Genomic DNA, 22,833 nt, shown 5'->3' with positions numbered 1-22,833 from the left:
CGAAAGTATTTTAGAGACCCAACTACATGTACATACATGAATTAGCACTCAAGTCTATGAAGTGATTTTAGTTTTGTAAATAGACATTTGGCTCATCAATGCGATGGACACACATTAAATGTTTCTAAGTTAAGATCTCTCAAGATATTTGATTCACCACCGTCGACATTAGTTGATATTATTGGAAACACACCCGCTTGTGCATTTGTGTAACCGCATTTTTTACTTTTATTATTATTATTATAGGTATATATGTGTATTCGTATCTTTTAAATATCAAATATCACTAAGAAAAAATAAGATAGGTATTATCTCATCAACTATGAGTTTCAACATGCAATTTTAATAATTAAGTTATAGTAAAAAAAAAATATTAAACAAATTCAAACTTATAACACAATAAACATAATTATATTAAAGCAGCCATTAGTTTCATTCTCAAGACTTGTAAATCACTAATTTTATTTGTTACTAATATAAAACTAAAAAAAAGGAATATAATAATGAAAAAAAAGACGAGAAACTCCAGTAACAAATCCTAAAAGAATATTTATTTTCTAATTTCTTTCCTCTTCTCCATAATAATGTCGTATTCATAATACATCCATCCTCCTCGTCGATGCCCACATCAACAAATATATCAAGATAATTCTGTACCTGTGCAAAAATCTGAATGGTCTATATTCAAGTAACATTTTGGGATATTTTGCTTCTCTATCTTCTTCCTCCACTTGCTATACGAAAATGAAAAGCAGAGTAAAATAAATAAAAATTATGAGCATTAACAATTAAACAATTAGAATTTATACAACTTGTATTGATTGATCATAACAAAATAAACGATAATGACATTGGTTCAATAATAAATACCTTTAGAATAAAAAAAAAACTATTTTTTTGTGGTTTACATTCATTTTTTGATGTTTCTTTCTTGTTTCAATCTTTTTTTCTCACACTCCTCTCAAATTTTTCTTTTGTACTTTGACTTTTTGCCCTTTTGAGGGAGGTAAAATAACTGCCCATCAAACCTGTTTTCAATTCAAGTCTTATTTGACTCATTTTTTTCAAATAAATGTAGTGCATGACTCTCAAACAATTTTTTTTTCAAATTTAATATTAACTATTTTTTTAGTTTTAAATTGAAGTAATTATAAAATGATAAAATAATTAAAATAAATTAATAAAACGAAATATTAATATAAGGATAAATTAGCAACAAATTTGTGTAAAAAAAATAATAATGAGAAATCCCTTTATATATATATAAATTATTTTTAATTCATGTCAATTCTCAATTTTTCAGACTGATATCAACCAAGATTACTTTTACAATGTAGTTGGTTATGTTTTGTTTTTTATTTTTTTTAATGTTTATTGAAAAATCACTGTCAGACATTGATAGAATCGATCATAGCTAATATCATTAGAAGTTTTCCAAGACAACAATAAAAATAAATATTGATAAATCATTAATAAAAAATAATATTAATCATTTAAGTTTTTGTCAATATCATTATGTATTGGTTCATAAATTTGTTAATCATTAATTTGCTCTCGTTGATTTTATGTTGCCTTATTTTAAATTTATTGATTCAATAATATAATGTGCTCTAAAATAATATTGTTTTATCTACATATATTTTGGCACTTACATTTCTATATGTTTTTGTGTTTGTGTTTTTGTTTTTGAATCTCATGTGGTTAACACTTAAAATTTAATAACTACATAATTATTATTTTTACATTTAATTTTAATTTTAATTTTTTATTAATTGCAAAGATTCTTAGAAATGGTATTGAATTTTGTTATTGTATTTTTTTTGTTAATATTATAATTTTTTTTAATAAATCCCGTGCTAAAAAAGTACTAGTACAATAACATAATAAATTAATGAATGGTTTTACCCTTTTTTAAAAGAAAATAAAAACTTATGAAAGAAGTGGAAAGAAAGAAGAATAAGTAAAGCAAGACCTGGTTTGTTCATTTCTTTCTTATGCTTTATTAGGGCACTCTCAACACTTTGTTCTTCTTCCTCTTCTTTCTGCTTCGCTGTTGAATCATGGATCAGAAAGTCGATCTCACCGCTCCCCATTCCGTGGGAACCACTGTCATCGGCGTTACTTACAACGGTGGTGCCGTTCTTGGAGCCGATTCTCGAACCAACACCGGTACACTCTTTCTCCACCTGAAATCCAAACCCTAATTAATTTAGGGTTTTTCACTTTTAGTGTTTCAAATAGCTTCTTCCTCTGGCATATTATTTCCTTGCTTCATTTCTTGAGAATCGAGATTGGATTCTTCTTGTTCATTTGGGGAGTAATGTTCGGTCTTTTTTCCACTTTCAGGAGTGTATGGTGCCAACCGGGCGTCAGACAAAATTACACAGCTCACTGATAATGTCTATGTCTGTCGTTCTGGATCGGTATTCAACTTTCTATCCTTCGTAGATGTCAAATTGTTGTGTTATTTATGGAGATTGGTGCCTGTAATTATTATCACCCTGGATGGATTTGATTTGTGCTTCTGTTACTTGCTTGCTGTGTCTTATATAATTATGGTGTCGAACATTTTTATATGAATTTCCAGCCGACAAAGTTCCATAAACTTTTCTTGTAGACAATAATTTCCAGCAACTTTTCCTATGAATTTGACTGGGCACCAAGTGTCGTCAAGTTTTACTGTATTACCATCTCTCCGACAACATTTCCATCAGAATTTTGAATGACATCATATATTACATTAGCAGCAATAATTTTGGTTAGCCAATTTATGCATTGTTAAAGAGAAGATCACTTACAAACAACTTAATTTGCAATTCTTAAGGGGATAATAGGAAGAGGAAATGTATATATAAGAAATAGGAATACAATTCATCTGGCTTTTATTAATGTTATACCATTATATATTACATTGGCAGTAAGTTTGGTTATCCAATTTATGGAAAAGGCTTCCGTATTCTAGAATCTGGAAAACAAAATTTCAGAAACATATTCCAGATGCTTTATTCTAGAAAGTTGTTCCGGAACGTAATGTGGAAAAGTTGTCTGGAAATCTAAATCCAAAGATGTATTCCGGAATACTAAATCTGGAATACATTTTGACCTGCTCCCCTCACTCTTATTTAAAAACTAATAAGGGTATTTTTATTATTTCAGGTCAGTGTAGGGTCCCCTTCCTGTTGTCGAATTGCAAATTCTATAAGTGGTTTGTAAGTGATCTTCTCTTTAACTATGCATAAATTGGCTAACCAAATGTACTGCTAATGTTGGGGGAAGCAGAGCCCCTTATTTGGGGAGGTTAGACATCACGTGAGATGAGAGAAGAAACAAATAATGTATTTCTTGGATTTGCTCATGCGAGTGTACCACTCAACAGAATTATCTATTAGTAATAATAGTAATGATTAAAAAATAATAAATAACTACTGCTGTTCTCAAGAGAACAATTAGCTCAACTAAACACAATAGCTAAGCTACTTGAAGAGTAGTATTAATTAATCTTTCAATTTCTAACTAAGGGCAAGAACTCAATGCTTTCTGAGAGCTATGTCATGAAACCATTTCTCGATGTTGTAGCTATTATTTTAATGGAAAAGAAACATTTGTTGTTTTATCTTATTTCCTGTTCTCAAGGTCATCAGCCAAAGGGAAATAAATGTGCATTATTGCTTGCATTTATTTTGGTTGACTCAACCTAAGGCTGGGGTATGTTGATATTATTGTATATTTTGTGAGTTAGGTTTGGGAGGAAAAGGAAAAAAAGGACAATTTTTTTAATAAATAATCTCTAATTTGACAGTTTTTTATAATGAAAGAAAGAAAATGACAGATTAACGTAAACGTAATGTCCTAATCTTTTGTTTATTTAAAATTGTTGAACATAATTTTCTTAATATAAAAATAAACAATTTGCTCTTATCTTTCCCTCTAAAAGTCCTATCTTAAACATACGCTTAATGATTTGTGTTGATAGAATATATAGTGATTCACCAACGAGTAGCAGTGTTTATAATGACTTTGAAGATAAAATTTGCATGATGTTAGTGTGCATTTTAGCATATTCAATACTTTTAGTTAAAAATGGAAAATTTATGTAAGTTACCCAGTTCTCTCTTTCTATGCATCGCTAGTACTTTTTCTTTACTGAAACTAAAGGAGCTCTCTTTGTCAGAATTTTATGCAAGATGATGATAATCGATTGGAGATTACCCGAACTAGATGTAAGTCTATCATCTCATTGGCCTTATTTGTATTTTCTACATTACATGTCAGTTATTATATTCTTTCCATGACAGTTGGAAGTTTGCTTAAAAGACATGGAGATTTGACAGAACGTCTAGCTAGGTAAATTACTCTTGAAGATGCGTTTCTTTCTGTTAGAATTTGTCATTGGAAAGTCATCAATGTGCTGATGCTTGAACAACAAATTAATATGTATAGTATTATCATGCTAATTCTTAACTTTGTATACCCCATTATTTACTTTATTGGTTACTTTTATACTATGGGGTGGGTCAGGATTAAAAGTCATTTCATGTATTCAATGAGGAAACTATTGGAGTTCTTGGTCTTTTGACGTGAACATGCATGATTAAATTTGTGTTTGATAAGATGGAAATTGGGAATAATTTAGATAATTAGAGCTGATATTCAAAAATCCGTCAAATTCTGCTTGCTTATCAGGTACTAATGAATGAAAAGCCAGAAAATAGGATTAGGAAACATATTTCATTGTCGTTAACAGATTTTTTTAAACAAATAAAAAAAATTAGAAGTAATATTTTTTGATGCATTAACCTTATATTTCGTACCAGTTAAAGAAAATTGATAATTATGAATTGGGTTTCTTTCTTCATTTTGCTTTGTTTCATTTTCTTTTTTTTTGCTTGGCATAATAAAATAAATATTGGAAAAGGGCAGAACAAATTGTCTTGTTCTAATATTTTCTTTTCATTACACTTAGGGTTCCATCCCACTCTGCCCTCCATATGTATATATACCTTGCTCTCTGTTTTCTTTTAACATTTCTGATTATCGATTATATAACATCACTTCCTATGTACTTTGCTCTCCTTTGTCACCTACTGATAATGTTTTAAGTCAAGAAACCTATCCACTCTTGAAGTTAAGGTTGTGTACATTTGATCCTTGTCACCTCACACTGTTTAGAACCTTGTGCACTGGGCCATACTTTTTCATTTACAGAACAAGTCAGGTTAGAGGTCATTTGATATCATATAGTAAATAGTGTGCTACAGGATTTGAATTGCAGAGCAGTTTTGATAGTGGCTGCAATTTAGGCCAAAACTGCAACATTTTGTTTGATGTAATGGAGCAGCTGTGATGGGTTCTGGAAGCCCTTTTTGCAATGTGACAGCACCATCTTTCCTGAACTTTAGGAATCCATATTTTGCCCTGAATGACTGAGACATTTCTCTGGTAATTTTGTACTTTCTGGCAATATTTAAGGAAAATACTCTTTCCTGTATTTGGATCAAACCACATTCACTCAACCTTCTCCGGCAATATTTCCAGCTTTATCAGGCCAACATGTGATTTATGTGGCCTTTGTTCTCTGTTTTCTCAGACCTCAGTTACTGCTTTATTCCCTTGTTCTCTTTGTTACATCCGTAGTCCTTTGTTGCTGCAGATTCCACGTTCTCTAGCAAATCTTTCAAGTTTAATCTTTTTCTGCTGTTTGTTCTCTTCGACCCCCTTTTTTTAATTCTCATAGTATTTTTAATTTTTTTAGCATTTATATACGTATAATGCAGTGTTTTTGAATATCTCAAAGCTATAATCTGCAGTGGTCATCTCACTATGCACTGTCTTTTTATAACATTTTTTGGGCTGGTTGCTAAATGCTATATGGGGTTGTATACAAAGTCAGAGCTTTTTGTTGCAATGAGATGTTGACATCATAGCATGTGTGTGAAAATTCTAGATTATTAGTAAGAAATATCTCTTCTATTTTTCACTTTTCTTTATCAATGTTTTATCTGTAATTTCTAACATGTTTTGAAAAGGCTTCATGCAATCAAGGTACATTTGGTCACTAGGATGTTTAGTTTCTTCCCTCTTCCTCAGTGAATATCTTGATGCATTCTATGATACTTTTAAGATTATTGTTTCATGGCATCCGTTAGTTGTTGTATGCTGTGGTAACTGAATCTTTTTAATATTGGGTTCATAGGGATTCGGACAAGATAATATTTGAGCGTCTACAGAAAGAGTTTGAAGCTGCACGAGCTTCTCAAACTGAAGGTAGCTTTGACTTTGGTCTTTGGAGATGAATATTTTAATAAATTCGTAGTAGACAGTATATGGGTCTGCCTGGTCTCAATTCCCCCCCACATTTATTTCCTTTGTTGCACTCTAGTCTAGCTGATATAATTCTTTACCTTTTGTCAGTGGTTCCTTTTTTTGCCTTTTCAATTTACTTATTAAAATGTTGACATTAATTTAGCCACTCAGTTATAGAAAGGGTATCATTTGGCCCTCCACATAACTTTGACATTAATTAAGTCCCTCTATTATAAAGTAGCACCAATCTAACCCCGCACCAATCTAACCCCTCAATCAGATTGTGATTTGTGACTTCAATTTAGTCTTTAAATTGGAAGCTTCATTGTCAGTACACAAAAGGTTAACTTTGACATTGATTTTCTTGATTGAGGAGTTAAATTAATGCCAACTTTCTTTGGAAGATCAAAGTGATATTTTTGCTGTATCATATGGGGAAATGTAGTTATTTATATTATATTGTGTGTATTGCAAGCCTGTGTGCCAGAGGGGACAAAGCACTGACTGGATTGGGTTGAAACAAGGTAACCAATAAACATTGAATGTAAATGCCAATAAGATTTTTCAGTGCCTTTGGCTCAACCCAACATAAACATAAGTTGATGTTAGTGTTAGCTATCTATTATTTGAAATATTACTGTTAAAATGTCCAAATTTCTCAATATATTATATACTAGTAAGTATTGAATTGATTCCTAATAAAATAAAAGATCTAACTGCTGTTGATTTTTGCACATCATGTAGAATAAATGAGGGCAATTTATCCTTGGAATAAGAGGGATTGAATAGAATAAACATTCTATAATTTAAAGCATTTTAACTAGGGAAGATTATTAAGACGTTACTCTTTGTTCAGTTGCCAATATATACTCTGTATTATCTGAAATACTGACCAACGTCTTTTGTTCATTTTTTTCTGTACAGATGTCCAGAAAGTGTCTCTTAACCACTGTTTTTTTCTTGTAGAGATTTGTTTAGATGGGGATGCGTGGAATGATGGTCTACTAGCTACAATAAGAGAACGGGTATTAATTATTGATTGCTTCCTTCTTTATTTCATTTGTTCTGATATTTGACCTCAGTGGTATCTGTAATTATTATTATTTTTTTCAGTTTAACTATCGTTGTTTGCATACTGTCAGGTGCATATGGAGTCAGACAGAAAAGCAATGCATGGCGATGCTGACATATTATCATGTCCTCATGAAAAAATTACTTATAAAATTGGAAACAAGGTAGTATTACATGGCTACACCTGCCTTTCACTGCAAATGATTTGTTTTTCAGTAAAAAATGTTATACTTGTAATAGTTTTAGCATTGATTTCAAAGATTCTAGACCTTACCCCAAGAAAGGAAAAAAAGGCACAAGTGACAAGGTAAAAGATTTGAAGTTCGGGGTCAAGTATATTTCAGTTGGGTAAGAGAGAGAACGAGAAAATCAAAGTGCTTAAGAGGAGTTGGGGGTGTATTTTATTCTATGAATTGCAGTTATTGTTTAGAAACTACTAGTTTTGATTTCTGCAATCATGTGATGAGGGTGGATGGAGCAGATCACTTTCGTTCTTATGTGTGTCTCTATTAACTTGTTATGGGACTGGAAGTTATTTATGGCTCCTCTTTGGTACTGTGATCATGGATTTTTCAAGTTAGTTTCCTTTGCGATGTGCAGAGTGACTGGCTTCCTTGCTACATTCTTCGTTTTTTCATGTTTCTTGTGTCATATCTTGATCTTCCTTTGTCATTAATAACTTCTTAATCTCCCCCATCTAAAATAAAAATTGTTGGTCTGCCTGAGTGTTTGAGATTGTGCTTAGATTAGTTGGTATTTTGTGTCTTAACTTAAGCAGCTCATGATTTTCTAAATATTGGAATTTGGTTGTGTATTTGTTAACAGGTAATTTGCTGTTTGGAAGGTGCAAGAATTGGTGTACAGTATGAGACATCGTATGCTGGTAATTTGCAATCAAATTTCTCGAGTAACTTTTCACAAGCACTACTACATTATTTAGCTCATAAGATTAAGAAGATAGAGGCTGGATCTATTCTATTTGCCCCCTCCTTCCGTTTTGTCTTTTCCTTGATGATGAGAAGTGATAAAGCCTGTCCATTTATTGCCAGGTGAACCTTGTGATTTTTACCATTGTGTGCTGGAGAGTAAGTCATTTCTTGAAAAAATGACTGTCCTTGAACACACAGTTCCATTTTTCCTGCCAATACGTGAAATAGAAAATGATCTCCTTTCATCCAATGCAATGGTAAAGTCATTTATATATATTGCCTTTACACTGTAAAGTCATTCTAATAATTGTTTTATTTATTTGCTTTCAGAAATTCATAGATCATGTTGGAGATCTATTGCAGGCTTTTGTGGATAGACGGGAACAGGTAGATTGTTCATGTATGTAATCATTATGAGAAAGTTTGATTTGTCTATTTTTTGGAATACCAATATTTTGTTTTCACAATCCACATGAATTTGTTGTTATTTATGGTTCAAAGGTTTACAGTTATACAATTATGCAAAGCAAGTTCTTTCTGACTATTTTACATTCATGTCCAGAAACATTTTATCAACACTTGGTTTACTGCACTAAAAACTGGACTTTGATGAAATATATTTACTTGTATTATTTTATATGCTGTTGCTAAATGACACGTCATTGTTAGTTCTGTTTTGCCAATCACTATCTCCTGGATCAATATGGTGTGTACTTTTGAGATGACCCCCCTCTCACCCTTGTTTTTTTCTGTAAAATTGTGAATTTTTTTATTGCAGGTTGCAGTACTTTTTTCAATCCCATTTAAAAACATTGATTGTGAAATATATCAAATCCGGTATCTTGTAGGATTTACACCTTTCCTTTGATTCATCAAACGAATAGTTAAATAGAAAATGCTGAAGCTAAAATATTCAGTTGACTTTCTTTTTTGCGAAATCTTTAATGACTTTTCAGTTGTACATAGAAGAACTAAAAGTTAATATTCAGAAATACATTCTTTCTCAGCATGCAAAATGTTTATTCAAAATTGTTCTAATAAATGCTTGAATAGTATTTAAACTATTCAAATGTCCCAATTGCATGAAGTTGGAAATGCACAAAATTTCCTGTCTTTTGTCCCTTGTGTGTGAGGACTATGATTGAATAATGTCTGCATTAGTGTTAAATATTGGGTTTGCGTTAGAATTTGACATCTGTCCCATAATGTTTGAAGAATTTAATTAGAATGCATTAATAGTGTAAATATTTTTACTGTCATTCATTAGTGGTTTGTACATTCTTTCTCAGCATGCAAAATGTTTATTCAAAATTGTTCTAATAAATGCTTGAATAGTATTTAAACCATTCAAATGTCCCAATCGCATGAAGTTGGAAATGCACAAAATTTCCTGTCTTTTGTCCCTTGTGTGTGAGGACTATGATTGAATAATGTCTGCATTAGCGTTAAATATTGGGTTTGCGTTAGAATTTGAGATCTGTCCGATAATGTTTGAAGAATTTAATTAGAATGCATTAATAGTGTAAATATTTTTACTGTCATTCATTAGTGGTTTGTCATGTAGTGAGATTGTTGACTTTTTTAATACTTAATTTAAAAGTCATCTAGGTTGATTTTAATTTGATGACAATGTAAAAAATCTTTAAATTGATAGTACATGAAAATTGTGTTCTAAGTAGAAGGCTTATTTTTATTTTCTATATTAGTTTTATTTACTATTTGTACTATTAAGATTAAACATGGACCATTACTAAGTATGTGCAATACATAAATTTATCAATCATTATTTGAAATTTGAGAAATCTCTGCAATGATTAAAAACCTTTGCTTAGAAGTTCTTTTATGGCTAAATTATTCTGATACAAAAAACACGTATCTTTGTTCTCTTTTAAATATCATGCAGGTCAGACTTATAAAGGAACTTTATGGAAATCAAATCAGAGAGCTGTATCATAGCCTTCCCTACCATATGATTGAACTTGTATTGGATGATTCTGATTGGTTAGTATCTTGTATTACTCTTGTTTTTCAGAACCATTTTTCTTCAAATTTTTGGTAGCTCTTAAATTTTTCTTCCCTCTAGTGCTATCAATAGTCTGGTGGTTATTATGCTTGAATTATCTAGTAAAATGTTTGTTGAGGCAAGATTGATGAAGCAAGTGGTACTGGGGTAGTGATGTATTTTCCCCCCCCCTGGACATTCTAATGTGTGATTGTTAGGAACCCAGTAAAAAGAAATCAAGACACACAGATAGGGATAGAACTCTGAAAATTCCTCTGTTTATTGTGGTTCTCTGTTACAGGAAAACAAGCCTTCAAAGGGAACAACCTCCCTTTCTCACAAGACTATTCCTGTTGTCAAAATCTAATACTCAAAAACTGCCCTTCCCAAAACCTGTTGGTCTTTATTTAAAGACCAACCATACTCAACCAACATTGATAGGATCCATTCCAGCTTTGATCGGAATCTTATGGTCAATTTCTCTGTTGGGTGGTAGCTGTTTGGGTTCTTCAAAAACCCCTTCATACTCCTTCAGGACGTTCTCCAACTCTGCTGCTTGTGACCCTGTTAAATCAACAAAATTCTGGATAATTCTGGACTGGTCTAAGACTGAAAATTCAGCATTTTCTATAACCCACACAAGGGATACCACTTCAATTTCTTTCTCTTTCTTTAGAGCTTTTGGAGTCACCAACATTCGAGCTAATTTGGGCTCTCCCCGGATGTGCACTTTGCTTTCCTCCCCTGCAGAAACTCATGGTCAAAGTCTTCCAATTAATTTTCACTTCCCCAGAGTCGCCAACCATGCCACTCCTAAAATCATGTCCACCCCTCCTAGCTCAAATACGAAAAATTTCTCCCTAATTCCATAGGTTCCCAGTTGTACTTCCACCTCCGGGCAACAACTGCTTGCAAATTTTTTGTGGCCATCCCCTAGCCTCACTGTATAAGTTGGTGTTGCTTCGATATTTAAACCCAAGTGACTTACCAACTCTGTTGAAATAAAATTGTGACTGGCCCCACTATCAATTAACACCAGTGCGGTTCTCCCCTTCACGGTGCCTTGTAATTTCATGGTGTGTGGCTGTGTTAAACCTCCGGCAGAGAAAATGGATAGGTCCATTTCTGGATACCCCTTCTCTTCGTTCTCATCATGACCATTCTCTTCACTCAGATCCCCCTCCTCTTCCGCACAAATGATAACCCTAAGATTTTTCTCTGGACAGTGGTGCCTAGGGCTATACGCCCCATCACAGTGGAAACACCTGCCCTCTTCCCTTCTTCTAAAGCGTCCTCGACCCACGGTTCCTGGTGCTCTCCTCTGGCCGAGCCTCCCTGTTGGCTGTCGTCGTCTCCTTCTTGGCATTACTAGCCATGCTCGTTGCACTCGATCCACCGCTTCCTCTCGTCACGTCGACGCGACTCAGTATTCCTGATCGACTGAATGTGGTGGCGTTCCTGTAACCGCCGTTCCCCTTAACCTCCTCGTTGAACGCTTCCTCTACATTAAGAGAAATCTCCATCGCTCTCATCACTTCTTTCGGATCATGGGGTCGGATTTGATTTTGAATCCTAGGTTGTAACCCCGCAAAAAAGTAGCCCAGTAGCTGTTCCTCTCCTGTTTGTGGGGCTCGAGATACCAATCCTTCAAATTCTTGGATGTAATCCTCCACTCTCCCATTCTGTTTGAGCTTGGCCAATTTCTCGAAAACAGAGCTGTGTTCTTTTCCCCCAAATCTGCGAATCAGAGCTAAAGAAAACTCCTCCCAAGATTGGTTCTTGGAATTCTTTTTCCAGAAAACGAACCAAGAACTCGCGCTGCTCTCCATGTTGATGAACGCTAGCGGTAATTTTTCCCGTGCTGAAACATTTTGTACTTCAAAAAACTTCTCCGCCCTAGCCAGCCATCCGATTGGGTCCACTCCCTCAAACATCGGAAGTTCTATTCTCCTGGACCATGGTCTCCATTCTCCTTCCTCCTCCACATCCGATTTGCTACTTTGTTTCACCCGCTCCTCCTTTCTTTCTTCCCCATTTACTGAACTTTCTCCTCCGTCAGATAATCTGTCCCCCTTCTTGAGGTCTCGCAGCATTTCCTTGATGTCTATGATGCTGTCCTTCAACCCATTAATGTCATTCCTTAATTCCATCATCACTCTTCCTTGATCGCTGGTCAATTTTTCCAAAGCACTCGTCCTCTGTTCCATCCTCTAATTTTTTCTCGCTCAAACTCCCTTTGGATCCGGCAGGTCGGACCAATTTGTTTGGAACCCAGTAAAAAGAAATCAAGACACAAAGATAGGGATAGAACTCTGAAAATTCCTCTGTTTATTGTGGTTCTCTGTTACAGGAAAACAAGCCTTCAAAGGGAACAACCTCCCTTTCTCACAGGACTATTCCTTTTGTCAAAATCTAATACTCAAAAACTGCCCTTCCCAAAACCTGTTGGTCTTTATTTAAAGACCAACCATACTCAACCAACAGCTAACCGCTCCCTTAACGGTTCCTATTATTTCTCCTATGATACACCTTCCCTGTCATTTCCTTATTCTTATTTTCTGTCCTAACAGTGATGCTACACTAAAAGTAAAATGTGACTAGTTTCTTTGCTTGGTTAATATATGTTGATTAACCTTGACACACAAATTACTGTTTTGGAATTGAGTTACAATTACCTTGGCATCAATTACCTGTCTCCAGCTATATTTTCCTTCTATCAACGTTATTATGCCATAAATTTTGGTCAAGTAGCTGGGGTGCTGGGAGAAATGGCTCTTATGAAAGGAAGATTCGTAGTTTACAATTTGATTTGTTTGCACCTTAATTAAGAAGTTCATTTGTTTTATTTAAAATTTATTGACATTTCTTTGTGTCAGAAGCTTATTATTTAAATTTCTTCCAATGAAATTGGATATACATGCGGAGAGAAAAACTAACAAAATGTTAAGATATTTTGTGCTCAAACAATTTTTTTGTTTCAGCAAGGTGACAGTCAGCCTTCGATATGCTGATCTAATTTCGGTGCTCCCAACTCGAATATCAGTGTTAGGCTGGCCAATGTTCAATAAAAGTACTACAACTTTGAACAGGAAGGAAGATGGACTCTCTGGAAGTCATTCTACTCCAATTCGCTTAACATATGCAGAAGATGCCTTACGAACCATGGCTTTACCAGAAGGTGCGTTAAATATATTTCATTGCTTAATGCAGTTTTCTATTGCGTGTGAGCACATGATAACAAGTTAAAAATAGATTCTTTTATGTTAAAAGCATGAAGTCATTCAATACTTGGAATTTTAAAGTAATTTAAAATAGTTAACTGGGTGTATTTAATGATTTTGTACCATGTACTCGTGGACACACAATAGATAGTTAATTTATTGGAACATATTTTTTTTGGCTTTTTGTTATCAGCTGTTCATGTCCTTATCGGATGTGTACAGCTAGGTGAAGCTATCACACGAATGAGTTCGGATTCTGAAATTTTTGCACTGCTCTCTCTACGTATAGTTCTCTCTCTATACTGACTTTTTATATTTTGCTTCCATTCCAGCATACGCAGAGATTGTATTAAACTTACCACAAGCGCTTCAGCAGACGTATCATCAAAAAGCCCCCGCTTAGTCTAGATTCATCTGTAAAAATTCTTGGTAGAGAGATGTTAAATATTAGAAAAAGTAACTTCAAAATTGTTACGTCAGGATAACTTAGCAATTGTATCTTGGCCCCTCGTGGCCTTGTTGTTCCTTCAATGCCTACTCCAGTGTCTTGTATAATTACTACGACAGAGCTAGGTTTACAACTTTTCGAACTGTTACATTTATCGTTTTTTCATAATTCAATATATGTATAAGTTGGTTTCATACAGTTCCATCTTTTTACATGGCAAACAAAAGTGCAAGTACGAAACGCTTGGCCATTTGCTAATCGTTTAAAACTGGGATTAGAATAAATGATTCTTCATTTTGAAGTAAATGGCAGAGTGCAATACTACTATTGCGGATGAAATGCACTTGGGATTTGGACGGTTGTGTTGTTGGCTTGAGAGGACTACAAGTCGAGATGTTCTAACGCTAAAACTTGATTTTGATAGTTAATTTTGAATTGGTTGGTATTTCAAATAGGTATGAAGTACTGAAAATAGGTATGATTTGGACAGATTTTTAGAGATTCTATCGACAGCTAAAAGAAAATTGGCAGTCACCACAGTCGGAATACATCATTGTAAATGGTGCTGTTCGAATAGACTTGTGGTTTCGAAAATCTTTAAAGTGGAATGCACATCGAATTTGTGAAATTATCACTTTATTCCTTGGAATCTCTATCTCCAGGTACCGCAACAAAATAACTATAATTATTGTGCCCAACTTATCTCCAAACAGACAAGCGTTAGTGCGGTACGCCGACCACCAAAATTCTTTTCAAGAACTTGCAAGAAAAGAATTTTTTTGATATTGCTACATGGAGATTATTAGCTACACTTCCCATTTTTATAAACAGCCATGGAAGGATAGATCATACCCCTGAAGGGTTTAATCCCATGTATTAACAGTTCTCATCCCTAAATAAAAAGGCTATGCTTGTTTTTTATTTTAAAATTTTCTTTTGTTTTTAAAATCAACTAAACAAGGTTATCAAACAATAGGTAAAGGATGGTGCAAGCCACATGCTAAACTGAGGGAGAAGTTAAACAAGATGAGAACAAAAAGATAAGAAAAAAACATTTATCTTTTGTTTCTGATTTCTTGTTTTGAAGATTAATTTTAAAATTAATAGATTTTAAATGAGAAATTGATTGCTAAGTAGTGTGAAAATGTTTTAAAAAAGAATTTTTGAAACTAAAAGAAGAGAGGAGAACCAAACATGAAAGATATTGGTAATGACTAGTTTCTATTTTTTTGCAGTAGTTAAGTTTAGGGCATCTCCACCTAAAATATTATAAGAGTGTTATTCCTTGCGTTCATATGGCATATCAGACAGGAGGAACAACTTAGCCCATAAAAAAGAAAAAGAAACGTACAAAAGGAAGGACCATCTTATGCAGTGGAGTTGGGTTGGGGAATCTCTTTAAAAGTCAGTATCAGAGTCCATCTTCCTTATCTGATTTCAGATTAGCACATTACCTCTCACATCTAATTGCTCTATCTGGTGTATCAATTATAATGAACAAGAAAATATATTTTGTTAACTTCCTCAAAACCCACCTCTAATGTGTCTTCTCAACCTTATGAACTTGTTTTCACCAATTCAAGAACACAACATCCATTTGTCTCATTGGTTAGATAAAGGTAGAGAAACAAAGATACTATTAGCGTGACAGCATAATGGTTAACTTTACCAATCTTATTTTCTTTTGTTTAATTTCAATTGTGAGGTATTATTAGGTGCTTCCACCATCCATTGATCGTCCTTGTTATGCTGGACACGAACAAAGTAAAAAAGAACACGGAGATTGAATTCATTATTGAGCTACGTTAATTAAGATCGAAAATATATAGTTTTGTTCATCAGAAAAAAAATTACAGAGCTTAATAGTGACCTTGATATCATTTAACACTCTCAAAATAAGACGTAAGTAAATCCTATCTACCATGTTATTTGGTATCTAAAGAGCATAGCATCTCCTCGAGCTACTGACATAGATGAAAAAGAAGAGTAACCATTCAAATTTTCACAAAAGGACCTTCATCCTAATATAAAGCCACATTAACTTAGGTCTTCATTATATTTGTTGTTTTTTCTCTTGGAAAAGCTCCAGAGTGATTTCTTGTTGAAGATTGTCCAGACTTCTTAAACTGTGTAATGCTGTTGGATTGTGTCAATGTCAAGTCCTTTCAGCTTCACCACTGACTCAACATGCCCTTTCAGAGTATGAAGCTCCCTGAGTCTGTAAACCAATAGATGAAATATATCTGTTAAGACATTATCACTATTTTATAATTTCCACTTCATGAAGGACAACTTACATATAGCTCCTTAGGTGCTTTTATTGATGTTTTCCAATTAGAATTAGAGTTTCATCTAAGTGTAATTCCTGTAATAAAGGTTTAATGCAAATTACCAAGATGAAACTCTTATTATGATTGGAGAACAAAATAAAAAAAGTAGTTATAGAATTACATATTGTCTCTCCATCAATCCTTTCACACACAAACTTATGCCACACAATGACTCTACAGAAATGGAATCACTGGTTTACCTGGCAACCTCAGCACGTCTCTTAGCTTGTTCAGCAATCTCTGAAAGCTCCCTATAACTATTCTTGTCATTGAAAAGGTTGGTTGTTTCAGGTGGCTGAAGACCGTGAAGAGTTCTCTGTGCAGTTGCCCACTGTGCTTCTCTCTCTTCTTTTCCGTAGTCTTTCTTTGTAGTGAAGGCAGTCTGTCATAAACAAGTTTTGAGTTTTGAAGTTTCTGGATTAAGATCAACAATGCAATTAGCAATAAAATAATAATAGTAAAGATGAATAAACTACCTTGTTCTCCAAAAGATTGTCCCAAGCCTTCCCACTCAGAACATAGCGGATTGCGAATTTAAGTATATCAAGCGGAATATATGTCACTAAACTGTAGAGCCAGATTACGCCAGCCCAACCCCATCCCATTCCCTTAATTCTTGCAAATTCCCAGTTAGCATATACTGCTAGAAAAGTTGCCACCTGTCAATCATGAAGCAAATTATTATGGCCACAGAAGAAAGCCAAACTGCCAAAATATTTTTGAAGTAACCAATCATTTTTGTTGCTAACTGAAAGAGCTACTCATTAGATTTTAAATTTGCCAATAATTATTGCTTCCAAAAACAATAGAAGTATTGATTGAGTCTATTGACTTGATTTTGATTCCGTTTCAATGCTAAGTTTAGTCAGAGATGTGGTTATTTTTCACTGGTGGATGTAAATGTTACTAGCTACATGGTTTTAAGCTTTAGTTTACGTTATTTTATTAATGATGGATGTGGATGTGAAGTGAGGGACATGTGCAAGATCATGAACACCAGGCTATTGACAAAACATAATGACAGTGCTTCAATCGCACAATCAGAAGAGAAACTAACAAACAACCATATGTACCAGTTGCTGATAATAGGAGAATTACCAGCTGTGCAATCATAAAAGCACCCAGTAGGAGAAGACCAGGTCTTTCAACATAAGACCAGCTGCGGGACCTGGTGACAAAAATCAGTGCTTGACTTATAATACTGACTTGTAGGTACAGGGCTGCCATCATTTCTCCTGGGCTGTTTCTTATAGACCTCACACCAAACTTGTCCTGCAATTGGGAAAATTGTGCTTATGGCTCTTACAATTTTCTCCATTTGGTGGTGATAATATTGAGGAAAACGAAAATATAAACTATTACCGAGAAGAAATCGGTATCCTTCATGATCCAGAAGAATACTACTGTCATTAGTGCCATGTAAGTACCTAGCACAACACCAGTGGCAAATATCTCCCTCAGCTTCCAGCTGTCTGGCAGTGGAGATGGTTTCACTCGATCCTTGGATATTGTCATGATGGTACCTATGTTATAGGGGTGAAGGGAAACAAATTAAACTTTTGCACAGAATAGTCTATATAAACAGCCCGAAGATTAAATAAATGTTTTCTTACCATCGTTTAGTATTGCAATAATCAACACCATGAAGGGTGCAAAATCAAATTTCCAAATCAATGCAATAAACATGAAACCGAACTGCCACAGAGAAATAGATCACATAAGTTACATGAACCATGTATATATATGTGTTTGTAAAAATGTTGACATGTTTTTTGAGTTAGCATATTTTCTGCACTTACCACTATACGAATGGTGATTGACACTGCATAGATCTGCCATAATCAACACTTCTGAGTTAGGTTGTTAAGATACTAAATAAAGTCAAGAAATTAAATTATAGATGCAAGGAAACTAACAGTATAATTCTTCATCCTTTGGAAAATTGCCCTACTGGTGAGCACTGCACTAATTATGACACTCAGACCAGGTTCAGTGAGGACAATGTCAGAGGCACTTCTAGCAGCATCTGTGGCGTCAGCAACAGCAATTCCAATGTCTGCTTTCTTTAATGCAGGGGCGTCGTTGACACCATCACCTGTCATTCCACATATATGCTTCCTCTCTTGCAGCCTCTTCACGATTTCATATTTGTGTTCTGCCAAGTCATAGTGAGAGGAAAAAATGAATAAAATGTTATTTGATTTGAAACATGTCACGATGGAGTTTAGTATCGTTAACGAATGTAGTATGTAGTCCCATGTCACCAGCTTGCAAAGAATCCATCAACGTTGAACAAGAAAAGGATGTCTATAATAGATTAAAACAAAAAAAATGTGTGATGGCGTGATGCTATCAAGTACCATGATGGTTATTATCCTGGACAAGGACCTACCGGGAAATACTCCAGCAAATCCATCAGCTTTCTCAATCAATTCATCAACTGGAAGAGCTGAAACAGAAGCATCCTTGCTCTGACCAAGCAATGAAGAAGACGGGTACATGTTTGTTCCCATCCCAAGCCTTCGGCCAGTTTCCTTGGCAATGGCAAGCTGATCACCTAGAGAACAAGAAACCAACAAACAGTTTCTAAGCTACATGATTTCATTTTTAGTTAGAAACATGAACTACAAGAAAGAATGGTCTCCCTCCAATCTTACCTGTAATCATCTTAACATTCACACCAAGGTTCAGAGCTCTTGTGATGGTTTCCGCACTATCGTGCCTTGGAGGATCGAAAAGTGGTAGCAGACCAACAAATTGCCATGGTGCACCAGGACTATCCTTGTTTTTCTCAGGTACATCCTGTTATGCAGAGGCCATGCAAACAGCAATAGATGAAGGGTATTCAAATAATTAATAGGTTGGAGAAAAGAAATGATAAATATCAGCTTCGCTAACCTGTTTAGCGACACCTAACGAACGGAGCCCACGCTCAGCAAACTTGTCAATCACTCCATGAACCCTCTTTCTGACATCCTCTTTGCAGTTGCAGAGGTTCAATATCTAAGCCAAGAAAAAGAAGTACATTAGTCATCTAAAATGTTCACAAATGAACCAAATAGTGCTAACAGAGCACATGTTTACCTGCTCAGGAGCACCTTTGCTAGATCGATGCCAACTTCCATCAGAATCAATGTAAGTTAAAGCAGTCCTTTTGTCCACAGGATTGAAGGGAAGAAAGTGGACCTCCCTGATACCAGCTCGTGCCTGACAAATTCACAGTAGAAGTTAAATTAATATTTCTTTTATCTTCATTTATCCCAAATGATAGTGAGCATCGTTTTGACATATTTACCTCCTTTGGATCAGCAAGCATCCCAACAATTGCAGCATCAATAGCATCCTGATTCTCAGTCCTAGAAGCTCTAGCTGCAAGAAGAATAACAAAATCCTTCTCAATACCCTTAGCAAAAACCTCAATCAGGTTTTTGTCAACACTGAGCTTATTTAGGGTGAGAGTCCCGGTTTTGTCACTGCAGAGGACATCCATTCCTGCCATTTCCTCAATAGCCGTCATACGTTTTGTAATGGCACCTTGCTGTGAAAGTCTGTGAGAACCAATAGCCATAGTTACAGACAAAACAGTTGGCATGGCAATTGGAATTCCTCCAATCAAGAGAACCAGCAGATTGTCAATCCCATCTCTGTACTTGCGGTGTTGTATTGGGTACATGACTATGAGCTCAATGATTATTCCAACCGCAATGGAGCAAATGCAGAAGTTACCAATTGCTGTAAGGACTTTCTGGAAGTGACCAACTTGGTTGGTGCTATCAACCAGATGAGCAGCTTTGCCAAAAAAGGTGTGCACCCCAGTGGCAATCACCACTGCTTCTATCTCACCCTTCTTAACGGTTGATCCAGAAAACACTTCATCAGAGGGATTCTTTGTCGCCGGGAGAGACTCTCCTGTCAAAGCAGACTGATCAACACTCAGAGCATCACCCTCCAGAAGACGGGCATCCGCAGGAATGATATCTCCCAGTTTGATGCTGACTATGTCTCCCGGGACCAAAATTGCAGCATCTTGTTCTGTCCATCTCCCATCTCTGAGAACCTGAAATTTTTGCGCCAAGTTTCATTTCTACTCTTTCTCTTTTTCAGCTTTTAAAACACCTTTCAAAACTTCATATGATGAACAATTAACTATGAAGTAGTGTGAAACTGTGCTTAAAACCAAAAGACGACAAGGGAATCGAAGAGAAACTTCAACAACTGAACATAATGCATGATGTATGGTACAACTTTGGATAATTAGAGTGAGGTTACCTTGGTCTTGGGAGCTAAGCCAGCCATGAGTGCAGCAGCAGCATTACCAGCATTGTTTTCTTCGATGAAACTGATGGTGGAGTTAATGATCAAGAGAGCAATGATACCAACGAAATCTTGCCAATCCGGAGGCCTTCCTCCGCCATTGGCCAAAGCAATGGCCATTATAGCAGCAGCTTCCATAACCCATGACAAGGGGTTCCACATGAAACCCAAAAACTTCAAAACTTTGCTTTCCTGTTCATCACGCAACAATTCAATCAGGAATGAAAACCAAATTTAACTGCTCTCACACTGAAAAAAAAAACATCAACAAAAGAAAAACACCTTTTTCTCTTCCAATTTGTTTGGTCCAAAAACTTGAAGCCGACTGGCTCCTTCGTCCGATGTTAGACCTGCTCTTGAACATTTCAGCTGCTCAAACACTTCCTCCACTGGAATTCGTTCCTGAAATTATCTCACACTGTCTCGTTATTTCTCCAATTGCATGCCATCACCAACCAACTTTATCTTAATTCTTATCAACTTATACAAATTTTGTGATGACTATTTTGAAACCCATGCTTAAGATAATTTCAACTGGTTCACAACAATTAAACTCAAGAACAAATAATCAAAATTCAAACATCATAAATTGAGAATTGTGGCGTATGCACGTCATATCAATCAGAAAAATATTAAATACGTTGATATAATAGTAATTGGTATGCAAAAGAAAACATGCACCGAAATAGAATATGTTGATGGGTTGAGGGACACGCGTCAGCACCTAGATGATTCCTTTCTTTCCGTGCCACACTAGCTCTCACTTTTTTCCGTTTCAACACCTATCTCATCTATACCACCCTATTCTGCTAACTATATATATATATATATATATAAAATAAAAACACTTATTGAACTTACGGAATATTTTTTCTGCAGTGATTTGGTATAGTAAAAATACACACGTCAAAATCCAATTAAAAGTTGAAGATAAATTTTAATGATGGGAAGAAAGGAACTGTTAGCGTAAAAAGGGTTTTCTGGTTCACGCGACCAAAGGGTCCACACCACCTTTTCCCTAAACTCATAGCTCTAATAAATGTTCATTGATATACATAGATATAACGTAAAACTCATTCTTACAGGTAGATATGACAAGTAAATCTGTTTTGTGATCATCAACTATATCACATAAGAAGAAGAACATCATTCTGCATATTTATTAACTTTGATTATCTATAAGATGATATGCTGACAACTCTATAACAAAAGAGTAGGTTAAGAACTCGATAACAAAAGTTGTAAACATGTAGTGCATGTGAGAAAAAAGTGAGCATGATGGTTAATGGAAGAATGAGATAAAGAAAAAGAATAAGATGAAGGTGTGATATATGTATGTATATATATATACCAGATCAACGTTCTCGTTTTTGATTTCCTCAAGGCTGATACCGCCCATGTTGGAAGGTGTGGAGTGGTGTTGTTGCAATCAGAATGGGAGAAAGAGAAGAAATATGTTTATGTGGAGAAGAAGGAGAAAGATATTGCAGAGGGTGCAGTGGCTTATGGGGGGCTTTATATATATGAATGAATGAATGAATGAATAGGTGTTAGAGATTTAGTGGTGGTGGTGTGGTGGGTACCACAATCCAGCACTTTTCTGCATTGACCTGCAACTTCATTCATGCTATCAGGGGTAGGTTTAACCTTCTACTTCTCCTTTTTTTATCAACACTTTCTTTACTTTTTCCACACCAAATTTATTCATTCTTCTTTCTACAAATATGTTCATCATAGCTAACAATCTGGCTCAGATTAAAAGCTCAAAGAACAAATACTTTTATAACTGTCAGAAAAAGTTTACTTCACAATTGCCGTTTACTGTCAAAATTACTCCATCTTTTTAATATGAGTGTTTGAGAAAAAAATTATTTCTTTTTTTATTATAATCTGTTACAAGTTTTTAATATATTACCACTTTTATTTAATTCTCATGTCTTTATGTAGAACAAAACTTAAATAATACGTGCTAATTTTATAATCGTCTTTTATTATCTATTTTAATGAAATCGCATTCTAATCAAAGAAAATTATAAAAGAAATCAATTTTAGAAAAAAAATAATAATTAGTTAAATTAAATTAGAGATTATTTTAGAAACTATTTTTTTTTCTAAATTAGTTTCTATTATTGTTAAATGATTTTAAAATTGGTATCTAATTAGAAACCAATGTTTTTCTACCAAATTTAGAATTTAAAATAATTGGTAGTTAAAA

General features: G+C 34.7%; 2 protein-coding genes across 9 annotated transcripts; one reads left to right on the top strand and one right to left on the bottom strand.

Moving 5' to 3' along the window:
* Positions 1–1,941: 1,941 nt before the first annotated feature.
* On the top strand, positions 1,942–14,172 carry LOC137820951 (centromere protein O). 7 transcript variants are annotated; one of them, XR_016515489.1, is made up of 14 exons: positions 1,942–2,169; positions 2,347–2,423; positions 3,157–3,209; positions 4,172–4,220; positions 4,296–4,344; positions 6,194–6,264; positions 7,270–7,328; positions 7,446–7,538; positions 8,200–8,257; positions 8,424–8,560; positions 8,634–8,703; positions 10,207–10,304; positions 13,287–13,483; positions 13,859–14,172. XR_016515489.1 is itself a non-coding variant. In XM_068625306.2 (14 exons), exons 4-14 carry the CDS (start codon positions 4,178–4,180, stop codon positions 13,927–13,929), a joined length of 933 nt encoding a protein of 310 aa, XP_068481407.1. In that variant the 5' UTR covers positions 1,954–2,169; positions 2,347–2,423; positions 3,157–3,209; positions 4,172–4,177; the 3' UTR covers positions 13,930–14,172. The 7 variants fall into 7 exon arrangements, 4 of the variants coding, with proteins under 4 accessions (XP_068481407.1, XP_068481406.1, XP_090151237.1 ...); XM_068625306.2 differs by having other exon boundaries at positions 1,954–2,169; positions 8,634–8,690; XM_090295112.1 differs by having other exon boundaries at positions 1,995–2,169; positions 7,228–7,328; positions 8,634–8,690.
* A 1,585-nt stretch (positions 14,173–15,757) lies between these two features.
* Positions 15,758–22,370, bottom strand: HA5 (plasma membrane H+-ATPase). 2 transcript variants are annotated; one of them, XR_011082667.1, is made up of 17 exons: positions 21,970–22,370; positions 20,901–21,020; positions 20,574–20,810; positions 19,600–20,361; positions 19,389–19,511; positions 19,203–19,307; positions 18,962–19,106; positions 18,697–18,861; positions 18,221–18,459; positions 18,104–18,136; positions 17,918–17,999; positions 17,667–17,827; positions 17,403–17,576; positions 16,781–16,963; positions 16,505–16,686; positions 16,272–16,339; positions 15,758–16,192 (listed from the first exon to the last, which is right to left on the bottom strand). XR_011082667.1 is itself a non-coding variant. In XM_068624860.1 (16 exons), exons 1-16 carry the CDS (start codon positions 22,015–22,017, stop codon positions 16,096–16,098), a joined length of 2,856 nt encoding a protein of 951 aa, XP_068480961.1. In that variant the 5' UTR covers positions 22,018–22,370; the 3' UTR covers positions 15,758–16,095. The 2 variants fall into 2 exon arrangements, 1 of the variants encoding a protein (XP_068480961.1); XM_068624860.1 differs by lacking the exon at positions 16,272–16,339.
* Positions 22,371–22,833: the final 463 nt, after the last annotated feature.

This window comes from Phaseolus vulgaris, chromosome 9 (assembly GCF_051622355.1).
Source record: "Phaseolus vulgaris cultivar YP4 chromosome 9, ASM5162235v1, whole genome shotgun sequence".
Lineage (NCBI taxonomy): Eukaryota > Viridiplantae > Streptophyta > Magnoliopsida > Fabales > Fabaceae > Phaseolus > Phaseolus vulgaris.
Note: the sequence above shows the minus strand (reverse complement) of the source record. Positions and strands in the feature narration are given on the sequence as shown.